Below are 13,996 nucleotides of genomic sequence, written 5' to 3' on the forward strand. Positions count from 1 at the left end.
TAAAAAATAAAAAATAATATTCGTTTATTCAATTTGCCACATAGTTTTCAACGACTACTCGATTTTCATTAAAGTTTCCAGTCTGTCTGTCCAGTCTTCTCTCAGAAGTTGAGAAACTTGTGCGAGCTAAGGACTAACGAGGTCCTACCTTTTAACGTGTGATTCCTAACACGGTAGGTCCCTCAGATACTTGAATTAATTCATAAAAAAAATATTTGATTCGATCACAGAATTATTAATATAAAATATTTTTTTATGAAATTTGGTATACCATCATTTGAGAAGGTGACCAGTCCCATGGCGATTTAGAATTTTTCCTAAAAAATCGCTAATACGATTTCTTGTATTTCAACCTGTAAAATATGCGCAGCAGGCCTCGGTTCTAGAAAAGATATGAGTTTTAGGCAGGTATCCCGCATTCATGTGGGTCACAGTGTATTACATAACGTGTTTCGAAAATCGGATACCGGCATCTCACTGGTAGGATTCAACTTTTTCGGAAACCACATTATAACCGTGATTTCACCTAGCCTTAATATCACGCAGCCGCATTGATCAATGACACATTATAACTTCTCTATTTGAAAAGATCATCAATTATTTCTGTGAACGCCACTGGCAATATCGCATGTATCATTTTGGGCACATATACGGATTCCAAATCTTTACTCGTAACCGACGAGGATCCTCCAGATACCTGTCTCTACCTCGTTGCCAAGTTGCGTTCATCAGTCTGAGCCGGTTTTCAGGGGTTTCAGTTTCAGTGAACGGTCGGGCACCGAAGCGCCATCTATTCATATAAAACTTGGGTCCCGTCTTACTCCTTGCTCCACTTCTGGTCATTTCTTACTAGAAGGCAAGTTAGCAGTACAATCACACAATGGTAAGTAGTTTTTAAAACAACGAGCACGACTTTTGTGTAACTTTTTCTGTTTGGATTTTCGAAAATGGAACCGAAATCCAGCTTGGGTGAACCGGCTTATGTCAGAGCTTTCAAGTTCTGGAAAAAGAAGATTTACAAATCGAAAATAGTATTGAACTTTTCTCACTTTCAAAGTATTTTTTACAATGATTTCCTTTCAGAAATTTCATTCGCCAATAGGTATTTTGGATTTGGATTTAAATTTGGATTATATATGTTGTGAAGTGTCCGTCCGATTTGGTTTTTATATGTGCTTTTTGATAGTGTACAGTGCTGGACAAATTTTAAAGAAATTGTGGAAAAGTGAAACATGAGAAAGGTGGAAAGGTGATAGCTGATATTACAAGAATACGCTTGTTTTCATGTTTCTTTATCGCTTTCTAAAATATTTCCAATAAACTCTTAGAGATTCACATTTGCACCTTGCTACTTGCTCATCTCAAGTAATATTCAGTTTGAATATTCTGGGGGTTTACATAATTTCTTGTAATTTGCCAGCAAAAATGTTTTGGTAGTATTGGGCCATTTTGGTGTTTCTGATGTAGTGTCGTATCAACTTACATAACTTTCTTTTCTGTCTATCTGTGTTTCTGATGTAGTGTCGTATCAACTTACATAACTTTCTTTTCTGTCTATCTTCATCTGTGTATCTATGTTTCTATCTGACCTGTATCTATCTGTATCTATCTTTCGTGTTTGTGTCCGTAACTACTCCATAACCTATAAGCACTGGAAAATGGATGAATTTGGAATGGTATTTTATAAATGCATTCGATTTTCATAAATTTGAATGACTGTATATATTGCCAAGCTTAGATTAGGCATATGGTGAATAACAAAAATCAAATGCAACTTTTTTTAACCTGAAGAATCTAATCAAAATTTTAAAAGCACACTAAGAAGTGTGCTTTCTGTTACATTCATTTATAAAACAAAATCTCTATTATTTTATGACGAAAATCATTTTTTTTAAATTCTTGGTTCCAACTAAAAATTTGTTCACTATATGATTACCTACCATTATTATATTGTTAGCGACGATATTGTCTTAAACTCAATAAGTTGCAAATTCTTTTCAAAAACAATCAACCCTCTGAGAACATTAAGAGTATTGACCTCCAATTCATTCCATTTTTCAGTATGAATACAAGCCACTGTGATATAACTAAAAAAATATTATCCATTTCAGGCTGATCTTAGTGCCAGAGACGTTGAAAGTGAGTAGATATTTATTTATTCAAATGAAACGTGTGGTAGTTGAATATTTTTGTGCCACGCAACACTTCTGGCTAAATTTAAATCGGGATCTTATAAGGCAAGACTTGCCAGGGACTACAGAGAGGGCAGATCTAATTTAGTAACAGAAATAAAAGTTCACTATAATTAGAATGGACGGAGTTTTCGTTTCGTTTCCATTATTATTTTGTAATAGTGACCTAGTTCATTCTAATAATGACATTGGGTGACATACTCGTCTGCTGTCATGATTATAAATGAGTTAATTACAAATAATTGACTGTGAGTCAACGATTTTTGAATTAGTCATTGGAATTTTAATGAATTTTTCCAATTTATAATGTTTTGAAAACTTATTATCCCCTTACTGAAAACGTTAGTTCTGTTTTTAGAAAAAGAGTTTGTCTGCTTTTATATTGAATATTATTGAATGTATTTAATAAATCGATAAACTACCCTGTATAATTGAAGCTATTGAAGCATCATAATGTAATTTGTTTCAATAATTCGGTATGGTCCTTTTTTGTTCCCTATACTTCCTCTGAAGTTTTCAGATTTCACTTTGATCAGTTTACTTGCAGTATTATCATCATTTACTGATATCAATATCAACTTACTTAGGTTATGAAGTAAATGAAAAGTAATCTTCCACTCATCTATGATGTAGATTCAACAAATGTAAGCGAACAGGCAAAAAAAATACCTTAATTTTTTTCACTTTCTACATAATGAACCATTTTTCGGTAGACATTGAAAAGTTTTTAATAATTTCACATTTATATTTATATTCAAAAACAATTCCATTGTGTACTTATGACGCACTGTTTGGAAACTTTGGTGTAGTAATGAATACTACTGGAGTTTTTTCCCAACACCAAATCGTTATTTTTAACACCTCGACACGTGTTTCGATCACCAAAACTGAGTTTCAATCCCCTCTTTGAAGATGATCACTTGATGATCGAAACACGTATCGAGGTATTGAAAATAACGATTTGGTGTTGGGAAAAAACTCCAGTAATATTAATTTCATTGTGGAACGTTCACTGTGGTTTATTGGCTTTGCTTTATTTCGGATTCTCCTAAGAATCTTTGAGTTCTTCATGAAGGAGAAGAACACTCCTGGTCACTGACAACTGCACTTTCAACCACTTTTTTAACCGGTGAAATTTCATATAAAGAATACAAATTATTGTTTTTATTCATTGTAATAATATTCAATATATGTTCGATTTTTTCAATTATATAAAATATAATAAATATAAGTAGTCTACCCCAAATATTTTTCATGTAATTTCAACTTTTCTGAAATACGAATAAGAGTCGAACAGTCAATATTTCATTACGGAGTATAAGATAATATTTCTGATGAATATTTGATTAAACCTAATCATTAATATTGAGCAAGAAATTTTAGTGAATTTCAATGAATTTGTTAGGTACCTACTCCTGAAATTTTTATTATTGAAATAACATTCATTAATTTCATATCATGTAGCAGAAATTACTGAGAAAATGTTCAAAATATAAGAACGTTCAAGAAATGATAAATTCATTGTGTAAACAGAATAATCAGTTTCATCTCAAACAATTGACTTGAATCTTTGAGTATTAATCAATTATCTTTAAATGTATTGATGAACACTTTTTTCTGTTGGTCCCGTTTGAGCATAAGATTTTTAAATAGATATAAAAGCGTTCAAATAGTTTTTCAAATTGAAAACCAATTCAAGTTCAGAACAATTGTCCAATGTCCAATCATCACTAATTAAATGTGAAAATTGGTCAATAGGCATGTTTTTATATTTTTTTATATCTACAATTGTGTAATTGGCAAAAATTATTATTATTTCATTCTGATGTACTTTGAAAATGTGTGTAGGGCACTTTAGTATTTTATTTGTCGTTCAAGTATCGTCCAAGTTTTGATTTTGTCGTAATTTTAACTCAAATAAACCGTTTTCATTTTCATTGCTGAATAAGTTGTGTAACTTCAATACAAACTTTTCTTTACTTACAATTTTTCAAATAATTTCAATCAAATTTCAATATTTTTCCTTTGCTTTCTCAAGAAAAGCCCCTGTGATCCCAATTATTCTGTATTCACTTTACATATTCCCAAATATCTCCAAACATAATGAAAATTTATGTTTCAGGGGCAAATTTTGTCTTCTCCATCTACGATTTTGAAGGCAATGGCACTGTTGATGCTGTTAACTTAGGAGACATGCTCCGAGCCCTCAACCTCAACCCAACATTGGTTACAATTGAAAAATTGGGTGGAACCAAGAAGAAGAGTGAGTACATAATTCGATAGAATCTGAAAGAATGAGTTGAACGGAAAACTATTGATATTATTTATTCTCAGATGAAAAGAAATTGAAAGTGGATGAATTCCTTCCCATCTTCAGCCAAGTAAAAAAAGACAAAGAACAAGGAAACTTCGACGATTTCTTGGAATGTTTGAAACTGTACGACAAGGAAGAAAATGGTACCATGATGGCTGCAGAACTTGCCCACACACTTCTTTCTCTTGGTGAGTTCAAAAGTGTTTTTGGGGTAATACCAATTTTTGGATGATATGGCTCATTTCACTGGATATTATCCGACATTTCCAATACTTTTGATGACTTCATCTTCCATTACAATCTTCTTATATTCAAAGGTAGACGGTGATGTATAAGAATACTGGTTTCGGGTTGAATCGCCTCTTGAGTTTTTAATTGTTCGACGTTTCGGCTTTGACTTTGAAGCCATTTCCAAGAACTGAAAAGACTGCATTGAGGTCCAATCTACCTACTCCTCAGATAGTTACACACCCAAGCGTAGCTTTTTCAGGTTATTGGTAACCTATCGACCATAAAAATGTGCTTCATGTTGAAAAAAGGTTATTTCGTCAACAAATCGTGTTATTTTGAACAGATCAGTATTCATATACACTCTTCTCCCCGAAAGTAGTTTTTCTCGTTTCTAATTATATGACGGTACAGCATCAAGAATGTTCAAATCTAAAAAAGTCAATATACTTGAAAGAAGTAGAAAACTTCATTGATAAGTTCATAAATATGATAAAGTACTCAGTATTTCTGAAAAAGAATTACAGGTTCTACCCAGAAGCTAAGTTCTGGTCACACCAGTACGGCAGAAGAAGGGGTAATACACTGACCCTAAAATAAATTAAATCTGTCATCTAAATGATAAATTTCAAATATCTGAATTACATAGCCTACCTTGTATGTACCTTGTTATTATTTTTTACATTTTCTTGTCGTGAAGAAGTATTCTAGACTCTGTTGAATCTCGTAAACGTTGCTTTGTTTCCATCATCAAGAACGTTCTCCTGTCTTCAAGTTTTACTTTTTTTGTTGATGATTTTAAAAGAAATATCCCTTGAAGAACTGTAGTTTCAATTATTCTTACAATTTCAATCATCGAAGGCTCTTCATCGGAAATATAATGAGGTCTTCTTCTTTTGGAGAAACAATCTTGAAACATGACCTGAATTCATAACCAACCAGTTCAATACATACGATGAAAGTGTAAATCTGCTTTTCTGTGCATTAGTATGGAATAATATCAAAAACGACGCAATCGGTTTGGATGCGGTTTTTGCTCTAAAGTATTATGTATAGCTTCACTTAACATTTAGTATTTGATTCAATGCAATCGGTTCATAAATAAAGAGTTACGTCAATACTGTTTAATTGATTTGACTAAAATTTTGGTAAACTATATTAGAAGTTTCTAAAACGATTTTATTCGAGATTCAAAGATATGTAAATAGATGTGAACATTTTGCTGTTAGAAAATCTGTTGGAACTCTAAAACTCAAGTTTACGCGAACGTAGTCGCGGGCCCCACCAAGTATTGAATATATTTGACAGGAAAGCACAATGATTATGACCAATAAAATATTTCATTCCAGGTGAAAGGTTATCAGATGCTGAAACAGAAGAAGTATTAGCAGATTGCATGGGACAAGAAGATGATGATGGTTTCATCCCTTACGAACGTAAGTACCTACTACATAATTCAATGGTTTGTTCATTAAAAGTGAGAGTTAGAATATGAGAAGAAAAACCTCTTCGTTTTTTTTGTACCTTGTTGTGTGTTGTACCGTGTTGGATTTTCGTTATATTCTTCTGGACGTAATTTCGTACGTCCATATATTGCCTGCCTCCTGTGATTCAGTGCCTCACATTCGCAAAAGATGTGTAGAGTTGTTTCTATCCCTTCGTTGCATAATCTGCAGCTGAGGTCTCCGTTGTACACACCCCATTTTATTCAGGTGTCCTTTAAGCGATTAATGACCGGTTAGTAACCCTGTAATTATTTTGAGCCGATCCCTACTATATTGAAGTAGTTCTCCGGTTCTTTTCTCGGACGGTTCCCTAATGAAGGTTCTACTGTGTTGTCCAGTACTCTGTGTGCTTTTCATTGGTCCATATCCTAATATGGTTTCGTATCAATGATATTGGTACCCCCAGAGCTGGTTCAGGACCTATATATGAAGTTGATGATCCGCGTCTAGCGCATTCATCAGCTTTATCATTACCTGAATGCCCTGGCACCCAGTACAAAGTTAATTTGTTCCTGTTTGCAAGTTCATTCAGTTCTTCATGGCATTCCCAGACCAGTTTTGATGTCACCTTCGGGTTCGTCAGAGACCCTAGTTGCGCTCTTGCTGTCCGTTAAAATATTGATCCCCTCATTTCATTGAAGAAAAACCTCTTGTCGGTGATAATTTTTACGTTATTTGAAATTGTTTTTTTTTGATTATGCAAGAAGTATAACCTCGACCAGTAAAGTTTTTGTAGGGATATCTTATTGAGAATTTTTTTTTATTTCTACCTCTCCACAATTGAACAAAAACTGTGGAAAACTTTCATAGAAAAAAGAAAGAGAATATTTACAATAAAAACTCTTCATCAAAATATGAAGAGCATACGCTGAAGTTTCTATAAGTTACAAACTGATATTGGAAAACCCTTTCTAAATAACTACTTCCACATGAACATTCAAAAACACAAATGAAAGAAATCCTTTCAAAACAACTACTTTCAAACGAACATTGAGTTACACGAAAATCATTTTTTATATTCAATACGTATTGACCTTTTATGGATTTCTCACCTTCCACAATCTGAGAATTGTAATGGAGAACTTGATACATGTGAAAGGGCAAACTTTTCATTTCACCGCGATAAGTAAATTGGTAAACTCAAATAAACAAATAAAAAAATTATATTTGTCGTATTTGATAATTTTGCCTAACAAAAGAGAGCTAATAAGTTATACAGATTCTTCTCTTGATGTTTTGGAGGCTGAAATCTGAAAAATATAATACATCTAGCAGTTTTTTCTTCAATATAATCTAACTCTCACTGTACACATTATATCCACAATGTAGTTACCTCAGACTGAAAAACCCGATGCTTGTCAAAAAGAAATACACAAAGAAAATGGTGTATTTCCTAAATAATATAGGTAATAGATAAAACCATGATTCATGATCAAAAAAATATTTCAATACGGCACTCATTGAGGCATTATATTTTTTTAATTCAAAGAATATATCAATAAATATTAAATAATTATTGTTTTTCGTTTAGAAACCCCTAATTTCATGATCAATTGATTCAACACTTTTCTGTACTATCCAAATGAACAAAATAAATATATTTAATGGAAATTAGAGGTTAGCAGAAATTTTATACAACGTCAAACTGAATAGATGATTCACTCTTTCGTCACCTAAATTATTCTGTACTCATGTGTCTTTTTCTGGAATTGAATTTACATTATATCATTTCCATGAAATTTTGCCAAGACCTGTGATTTCTGTTACTCACAGGTGGCCTTTCTCAAAATTTAACTAGTTAATTTGTCATTCCCTATGAATGACGTAAACGTTTTGTAGAGCACTGGGTTTCATCCAAGTTTGATCCACGAACAAGGGAATCTATTTTTATCACGACAGTAATATTTTCGGCTCTATTGAACCCATTTATCCTGGTAACTAAATAAACAAAATGTAAAAAACAATTTTTTGTTTGTGGACTCATAATAATGAAGATTTTCTTGCCAATTTGCAGCATTCCTCAAAAAGTTGATGGCGTAAGCAGTTATATTTAGATTTTTTTTATTTTTAAGTAAGTAGTTATTTTTGTTATTTCGCCGTCTTTGCTGCTACGCTTTCATCATGGTGCTTGCGCTGCTTGAGTAATTAACATTTTGGATATTTCCTTTGATTTGGGAAAGTTAATTGGCAGGATGTTGGTCAAGTGAGTGCAGTAAAATGCATTCAGATATCATATGACATAAGTAGATCTAACAACTATTTACAGATGGGAAATATTTCTTATTTACACGTCAGTTACAATATTGACTATTCATAGGTAGACTGATTTAAATTTTTTTGATAACTGAAAAAATTAAACTCAAACAATTTTTTTGTCAGAAAGTTGTTCTGCCACTATCAAACTCAGTTTTGAAAGAGAAAAGGAAAATGGTAACTGATAGTTACAACACAGAAAATTCAAAGCAAAAATTCAGCTTCGTCTTGAAAATGATGTATTCTTTTTAATAATATCGCACTTGCCAGGATCAATTAATTTGAAATGGAATTGAAGAAACTGCTTTTCAATTTGATTTTTGGAAAATGTTCATATTTTTTTAATATTTACAACCATTGAACTACCATATAATAACAAAAATATCAGTTATGAACAGAGTACTATGAAATAAACAATAATAATTAAATGATGATGATAATATCACCTTCAATATAGAAAATATATCCAAGTTAAACATATATGATGAGCCATCTAAAACGTACATCAACAAGAATTGCCGAATGAAGAACTGTTCACAAACATCCAAAATACGCCAAATTTGGGGGACAAGTTTTGATTAAAAAACTATTGGGAGTCGAGTAATACCTCATTTCGACTTACAAATCAATTGATGCTTTACTTTTGTAAATAGGTTTACTCGTTTGGAAAAATGTAAAATTTGAATGGATTTCCTGTGAAAACTAATTATGATAACAGTAATGAATTTAATCTGAAAATCTTTTCCGGCTAACCTACATACGAGTAAACTTTCATGGCCGTAGTCTACAATTTTGATGTCTGACGTTTCGTCTGTTTTGATGACTACCACAGTACTTTGTTCGTTGCCTCAGCGCATTTGATAATGTCTACCTCAGTCTATGTATATTATTTGTGAGTAATGTGGAGGAATATTGCTGGAGTTCTATCGCAACACCAAACCGTTATTTTAACACCTTGATACTTATTTCAATCACAAAGTGATCATCTTCAAGAGGCAGATTAAACTAAATATACGTACAACTACGTATACCTACCATAGATACCTCTGCTAGGTACCTGTGTCTTAAGTGTTTTGAATTAATTTCACATTGATGCCTTATTTACTAGTCTTAAATTGATTTTACAATCTGTCCTGATGTAATATTCAGGTAAATCTGATACTCTCGTAGGCATCTAGATGCCTGAATATTGCATAAGAACACATTGTAAAATTAATTCAAGACCAGTAAATAAGGCAACATTGTGAAATTAATTTAAGACACTTGAGATGCAGGTACTTAGCAGAGGTATCTATGGTATAAATAAGAATAATATTGTACGTATATTTAGTTCAATCTTCCTTGTGTGTGCGATCACTTGGTGATCGAAGCACGTGTCGAGGTGTTGAAAATAATGGTATGGTGAATGAATTCCGGAAGAAAGAAGGGATCCAGAAGAAAATTTCCAAATGGTACAAACATTTCCAGTGTATAGAAATTTTTGTACCATGTGAATAACCCTGGGATAGTTATCGGCCTATTGACATTTCAAAAATTACACTTTTTCGAAAAAACACACATCACGTACGCTTATAATATATTTTTGTATACTTCTGTTCAATTCGCAAGACAAAATATTTGAATCTTTTGGTAAGCAAAAACCTGATACTCGCTGAACGTTTGAAACTGCAATCATTCACTGATATACTAAAATTCCATAATAGTAGCCACTAATTCCTCAGATATATATTTTTTCATTGTGATTCTGTGATTCTGTATATTTTATCATTTGTGATTCTATATATTTTATCATATCATATCAATACATGAATTTAGTGCCTACTATTACGGAATTTCAGTATAGAAGATTGGACATGTTGCAATGGTTTCAAGTTCAAAACTCGCGACTCTTACAAGTCGCGACATGTTTTCGAACGTTTGCAATAACGTTTTTCCCTGGCAGTTCTGCATGTGGTATATTTTCGGTGGTTCATCATTTACAATATATGTAATATCATATAACTCACATAACTCACATTTTTATCTCATGAGAATGAAATATAGCTGAAATTATTTGAAAATACAATTAAAAAATCCGTGCTAGGTATTCAAGTTGAAAGGTTAGACCTCGTCAAACCTCGTCAAACCTTGGCTCACACAAGTTTCCAATAGATAAATATAAAGGCAAGCCTATGCAATTCAACTGTGAAAACGGAACTACTAACCCAACTGAGTGAAAGTACTGATCGTTTAATCAGTTCAAAAAATAATGCCTTTCAACATTTGAGAAACTGTTCTCCAGAACGATGTAATCGTCCTTGACGAATGGATTGTATTAATTTTCACAGGACAGATGATTCTATTAAACATCATACAATAAAAAAAATATTTTGTGAAATATCTGAAATAAAACAAATTCGCAATAATCCAATTCACCTCAACTATATCTTAAGATACTTGAAGCAATATTGAAGTATATCATCTTTCAAATTTCCAGAGTTGAAAAATAGTTGTTCACCACGACGAAATCATAGTAAGACTGTGATGAACAGTAGAGAGGGATTTTTTGAATAAGTACAAAAATATTGGTTTATTGCTAATAGGAACATTTGGATTAACAGAAGTATAAAAAATATCTCTCGATGTTTCTGAAGTACGAAACCCCTAACTTTTATAGATTTATATGAAGTAGTCCATGGAAGGAAGGAAAAAACAATTATTTTTTTAATGCAGAGACAGTGTTTTCTCTTTCGAAATGGATATGATACGTATCCAAACTGCTATATATCCAACATAAAAAACATTTCAAGTTATATCTGTGTCAATTTCTGTTAATTGAGTTAAAAATTATTATTAATTATAGTTTCATCTTTCTAATTAGTATTTAAAATCATTTGTTCTATAGTATGTGAATTAAATTTAGTAGAGGCCAGTTGCTGGAGATGAATAATACAAATGAATAGAACTAGGATTGACGATTTGTTAAAAAAAATTCTTCTTTCCTTACAATTGCTCACCGTATTATTGTTCATAGATGTTGTTACTAACATATGCCCTGCCTATCGCTTTCAGTGTTCACGTCAGAGATGCCAACGCATTCATAAACATGATATTTTTTAGTCACCTGAAAATGTGCTGTTTATCAATATGGCTTTTCCAACTCGAACAACGTACCACCAGGAGTCAAACTGAAGACCAATGATCAAGTTTCTTGGGCACTGCCACCACCACACCATCTATTTAAAAAAATGCTGAAACGCAATGTATTTATTTTCAATTATTTTATTATCTTATGTAAAAATATAAAAAACATTCGTTTAATATTGTATATTATGTCCATAAATAAAAAATAAAATCTTGAAAAATACATTCATTGCAGAACTGAAGTATTTGGGAAAAGATTTTTATTTCAATCAACATCTTGTTCATACTTCGTCAGTGAGTATCTCAACATGAAAACAGGTAACAGGTAACATACTTCCAAATTCTGACTTTGAACATTAAATATCGAGTTTTCTGGTGATCTGAAGATTGAACCAATAATCTGAGCGGATCACTACGGAAATAAAATAATATACTTATGTTCCCAATTGAAATTTGAATGCGAGGTTGCTATATTTTTTAGAACAAAGAAAGCGAGTCATCCCAGAACAAAGCCGATTTCGTGAAAATTGATTTATATTATCGACAATTTTTTACAGTATATTCATGCAGGATACGTTTCTGAAAGATAAAATGGCATGGCAAAGACCTACAGACCTTTGTCTAATTCATCGAGTATTAAAAGTGGAGGGTGAAAGTTGAAACTTATGTTTCTGTAAGGTCGCTCTATATCTTTTCAACGCATTGGGGAGGAACAGTTCTAAGTTTCAATAGAACTGACAGTTTCAATAGAACTATTTCATGTTATCACCTCGTCAAATTATTTTTAGGACCTTTTAAAAATGTACAGTTTCAAAGTGATTTTCCTAATTTTTCTATATTCTATCTTTACACAAAGCCTTCTCAAAATCTTTCTTCTTGTATTCAAAAGAAATGGGGTTTATAACTGTAAAACGATTTGTCACTGGATTCTTCGAACTTGATTTTATTCTGTGTTTTTTTTGGATGCTATGTGTGGAATTTTAACAATCTCGTTTACAGATTTAAATTAATCTCTTGTTGACTTGAAAATTTAACAGAACACAAAATCAATATTTTTTCTCATTTCCTCGGTAGTGGTCAGAATCAAATGTATAGGTCCAAAGCGGGTGTTAGATCACAAAGGACACTGATGGTAGGTAGCCGGTCGGTTCGACGTGTGTGCTTTGTTTACTCACTCGAATCGACTGCCGTGTTAGTCGGTGGTTCAAGCCCCAGGCTGAACGATCGATTTTCACTTGCTATCGTCCAACTCGTGTTAGGAATCACATGTTAAGAGGTAATATTAGCCGTTAATCCTTAGCTCTCATCAGTTTCGACTTCTGAGGGTTGTCGTTCGTAGGGGTGCGATAGCTGGTTAACGGAAAACATATTTCAAATAGATTTTTTTAAGCCTAAGCTCAAAGTGTGTATAACAAATTGAGTGAAATTGTTCAATTGTAAAAAAATATGTTACTCTTCGAGAAGTATCTGAGGCTGGGATCTCAACGAATCTGAATCACTTCGAATCAAAATAACCACCATGATTTTATACCACACATGGAGACCAAATTTGTCATCTTATCTCGGGAAAATTGTATTTCTAGTTGTCATTTAAAGCCTTGATCCTTTTGGCAGAACTTTGAGAAAATTGTCCATTGACTCAACAATACCCTTATATGTCGCAGCTATTTTCCAGGATTTTTGGCCGTGGCTTGCCAGTTTTTATACCTGACGTATCGTCTACTAGTGCGGTAGACATTATCAAAGGCGTTGAGGTATAAGTCAAAGTGCCCGAGTTGGTGATGGAGTTGTTGTTCCCAACGCAAAAACTACAATGCTCAAGTCAAAAACGTACGTTCAATTTTGAGTTAATACAAAGTTAGTTTGTGATGTAGTTATGAAGAGGGCCCTGCTATAGGCTTATGCTTTTTCAGGGTTGTACAATGCTGGTATTTGACTCCGGTTTTTTATTAGATCAGTGGGCGTGGCTTGGTGTCTCTCAATTGGATTACCTGGCCTTATTTAGTGTACTATTAAGATGGGTAGCCAGATTTCATTAGAACTCATTGCCTCTTTTTTTCTATTGAGATTATCTCTATGTTTTTGAATTTCTGTTGCCTCTGTATATACCCTTAGATAGTAATTTTGAGTTTTATCAGATATACTGTATTTTCGTATGAGATAAAGTGAGTGTCTTCTTTGTTGAGAGCATGTTATTCTACAGCTGATTTGTCGATTAGACTGAGGAGACAATTTCTCTTGTGTTCAGAGAGGCGTGTACCTATACTTCTTTTCGAGGCTCCAATATACACCGACCCGCAGCTACAAGGAATCCGGAATACTCCGGGTGTTGTTACAGGTTCTCTGGAGTCCTTAGCTGACCTTAGACTTTCTCCAAGGAT

General features: G+C 32.9%; 1 protein-coding gene across 2 annotated transcripts; it reads left to right on the forward strand.

The window, feature by feature from the left end:
* The first annotated feature begins 657 nt into the window (after positions 1–657).
* On the forward strand, positions 658–11,857 carry LOC111511832 (Myosin light chain alkali). Of its 2 annotated transcripts, XM_023167851.2 has the most exons (7): positions 672–883; positions 2,112–2,139; positions 4,315–4,455; positions 4,527–4,694; positions 6,084–6,170; positions 8,254–8,310; positions 11,592–11,857. In XM_023167851.2, exons 1-6 carry the CDS (start codon positions 881–883, stop codon positions 8,277–8,279), a joined length of 453 nt encoding a protein of 150 aa, XP_023023619.1. In that variant the 5' UTR covers positions 672–880; the 3' UTR covers positions 8,280–8,310; positions 11,592–11,857. The 2 variants fall into 2 exon arrangements, with proteins under 2 accessions (XP_023023621.1, XP_023023619.1); XM_023167853.2 differs by lacking the exon at positions 8,254–8,310 and having other exon boundaries at positions 658–883.
* Positions 11,858–13,996: the final 2,139 nt, after the last annotated feature.

Source organism: Leptinotarsa decemlineata, unplaced genomic scaffold (assembly GCF_025532065.1).
Source record: "Leptinotarsa decemlineata unplaced genomic scaffold, Ldec_3_MD MMD2_tig00003335_RagTag_RagTag, whole genome shotgun sequence".
NCBI lineage: Eukaryota > Metazoa > Arthropoda > Insecta > Coleoptera > Chrysomelidae > Leptinotarsa > Leptinotarsa decemlineata.

What these genes read in the sequence shown, in the direction of transcription:
- LOC111511832 (XM_023167851.2), top strand. An exon ending in TAGTGCCAGAGACGTTGAAA is followed by an intron (nt 2,140 to 4,314) that starts GTGAGTAGATAT and finishes TTTATGTTTCAG; the next exon opens with GGGCAAATTTTGTCTTCTCC. An exon ending in TGGTTTCATCCCTTACGAAC is followed by an intron (nt 6,171 to 8,253) that starts GTAAGTACCTAC and finishes GCCAATTTGCAG; the next exon opens with CATTCCTCAAAAAGTTGATG.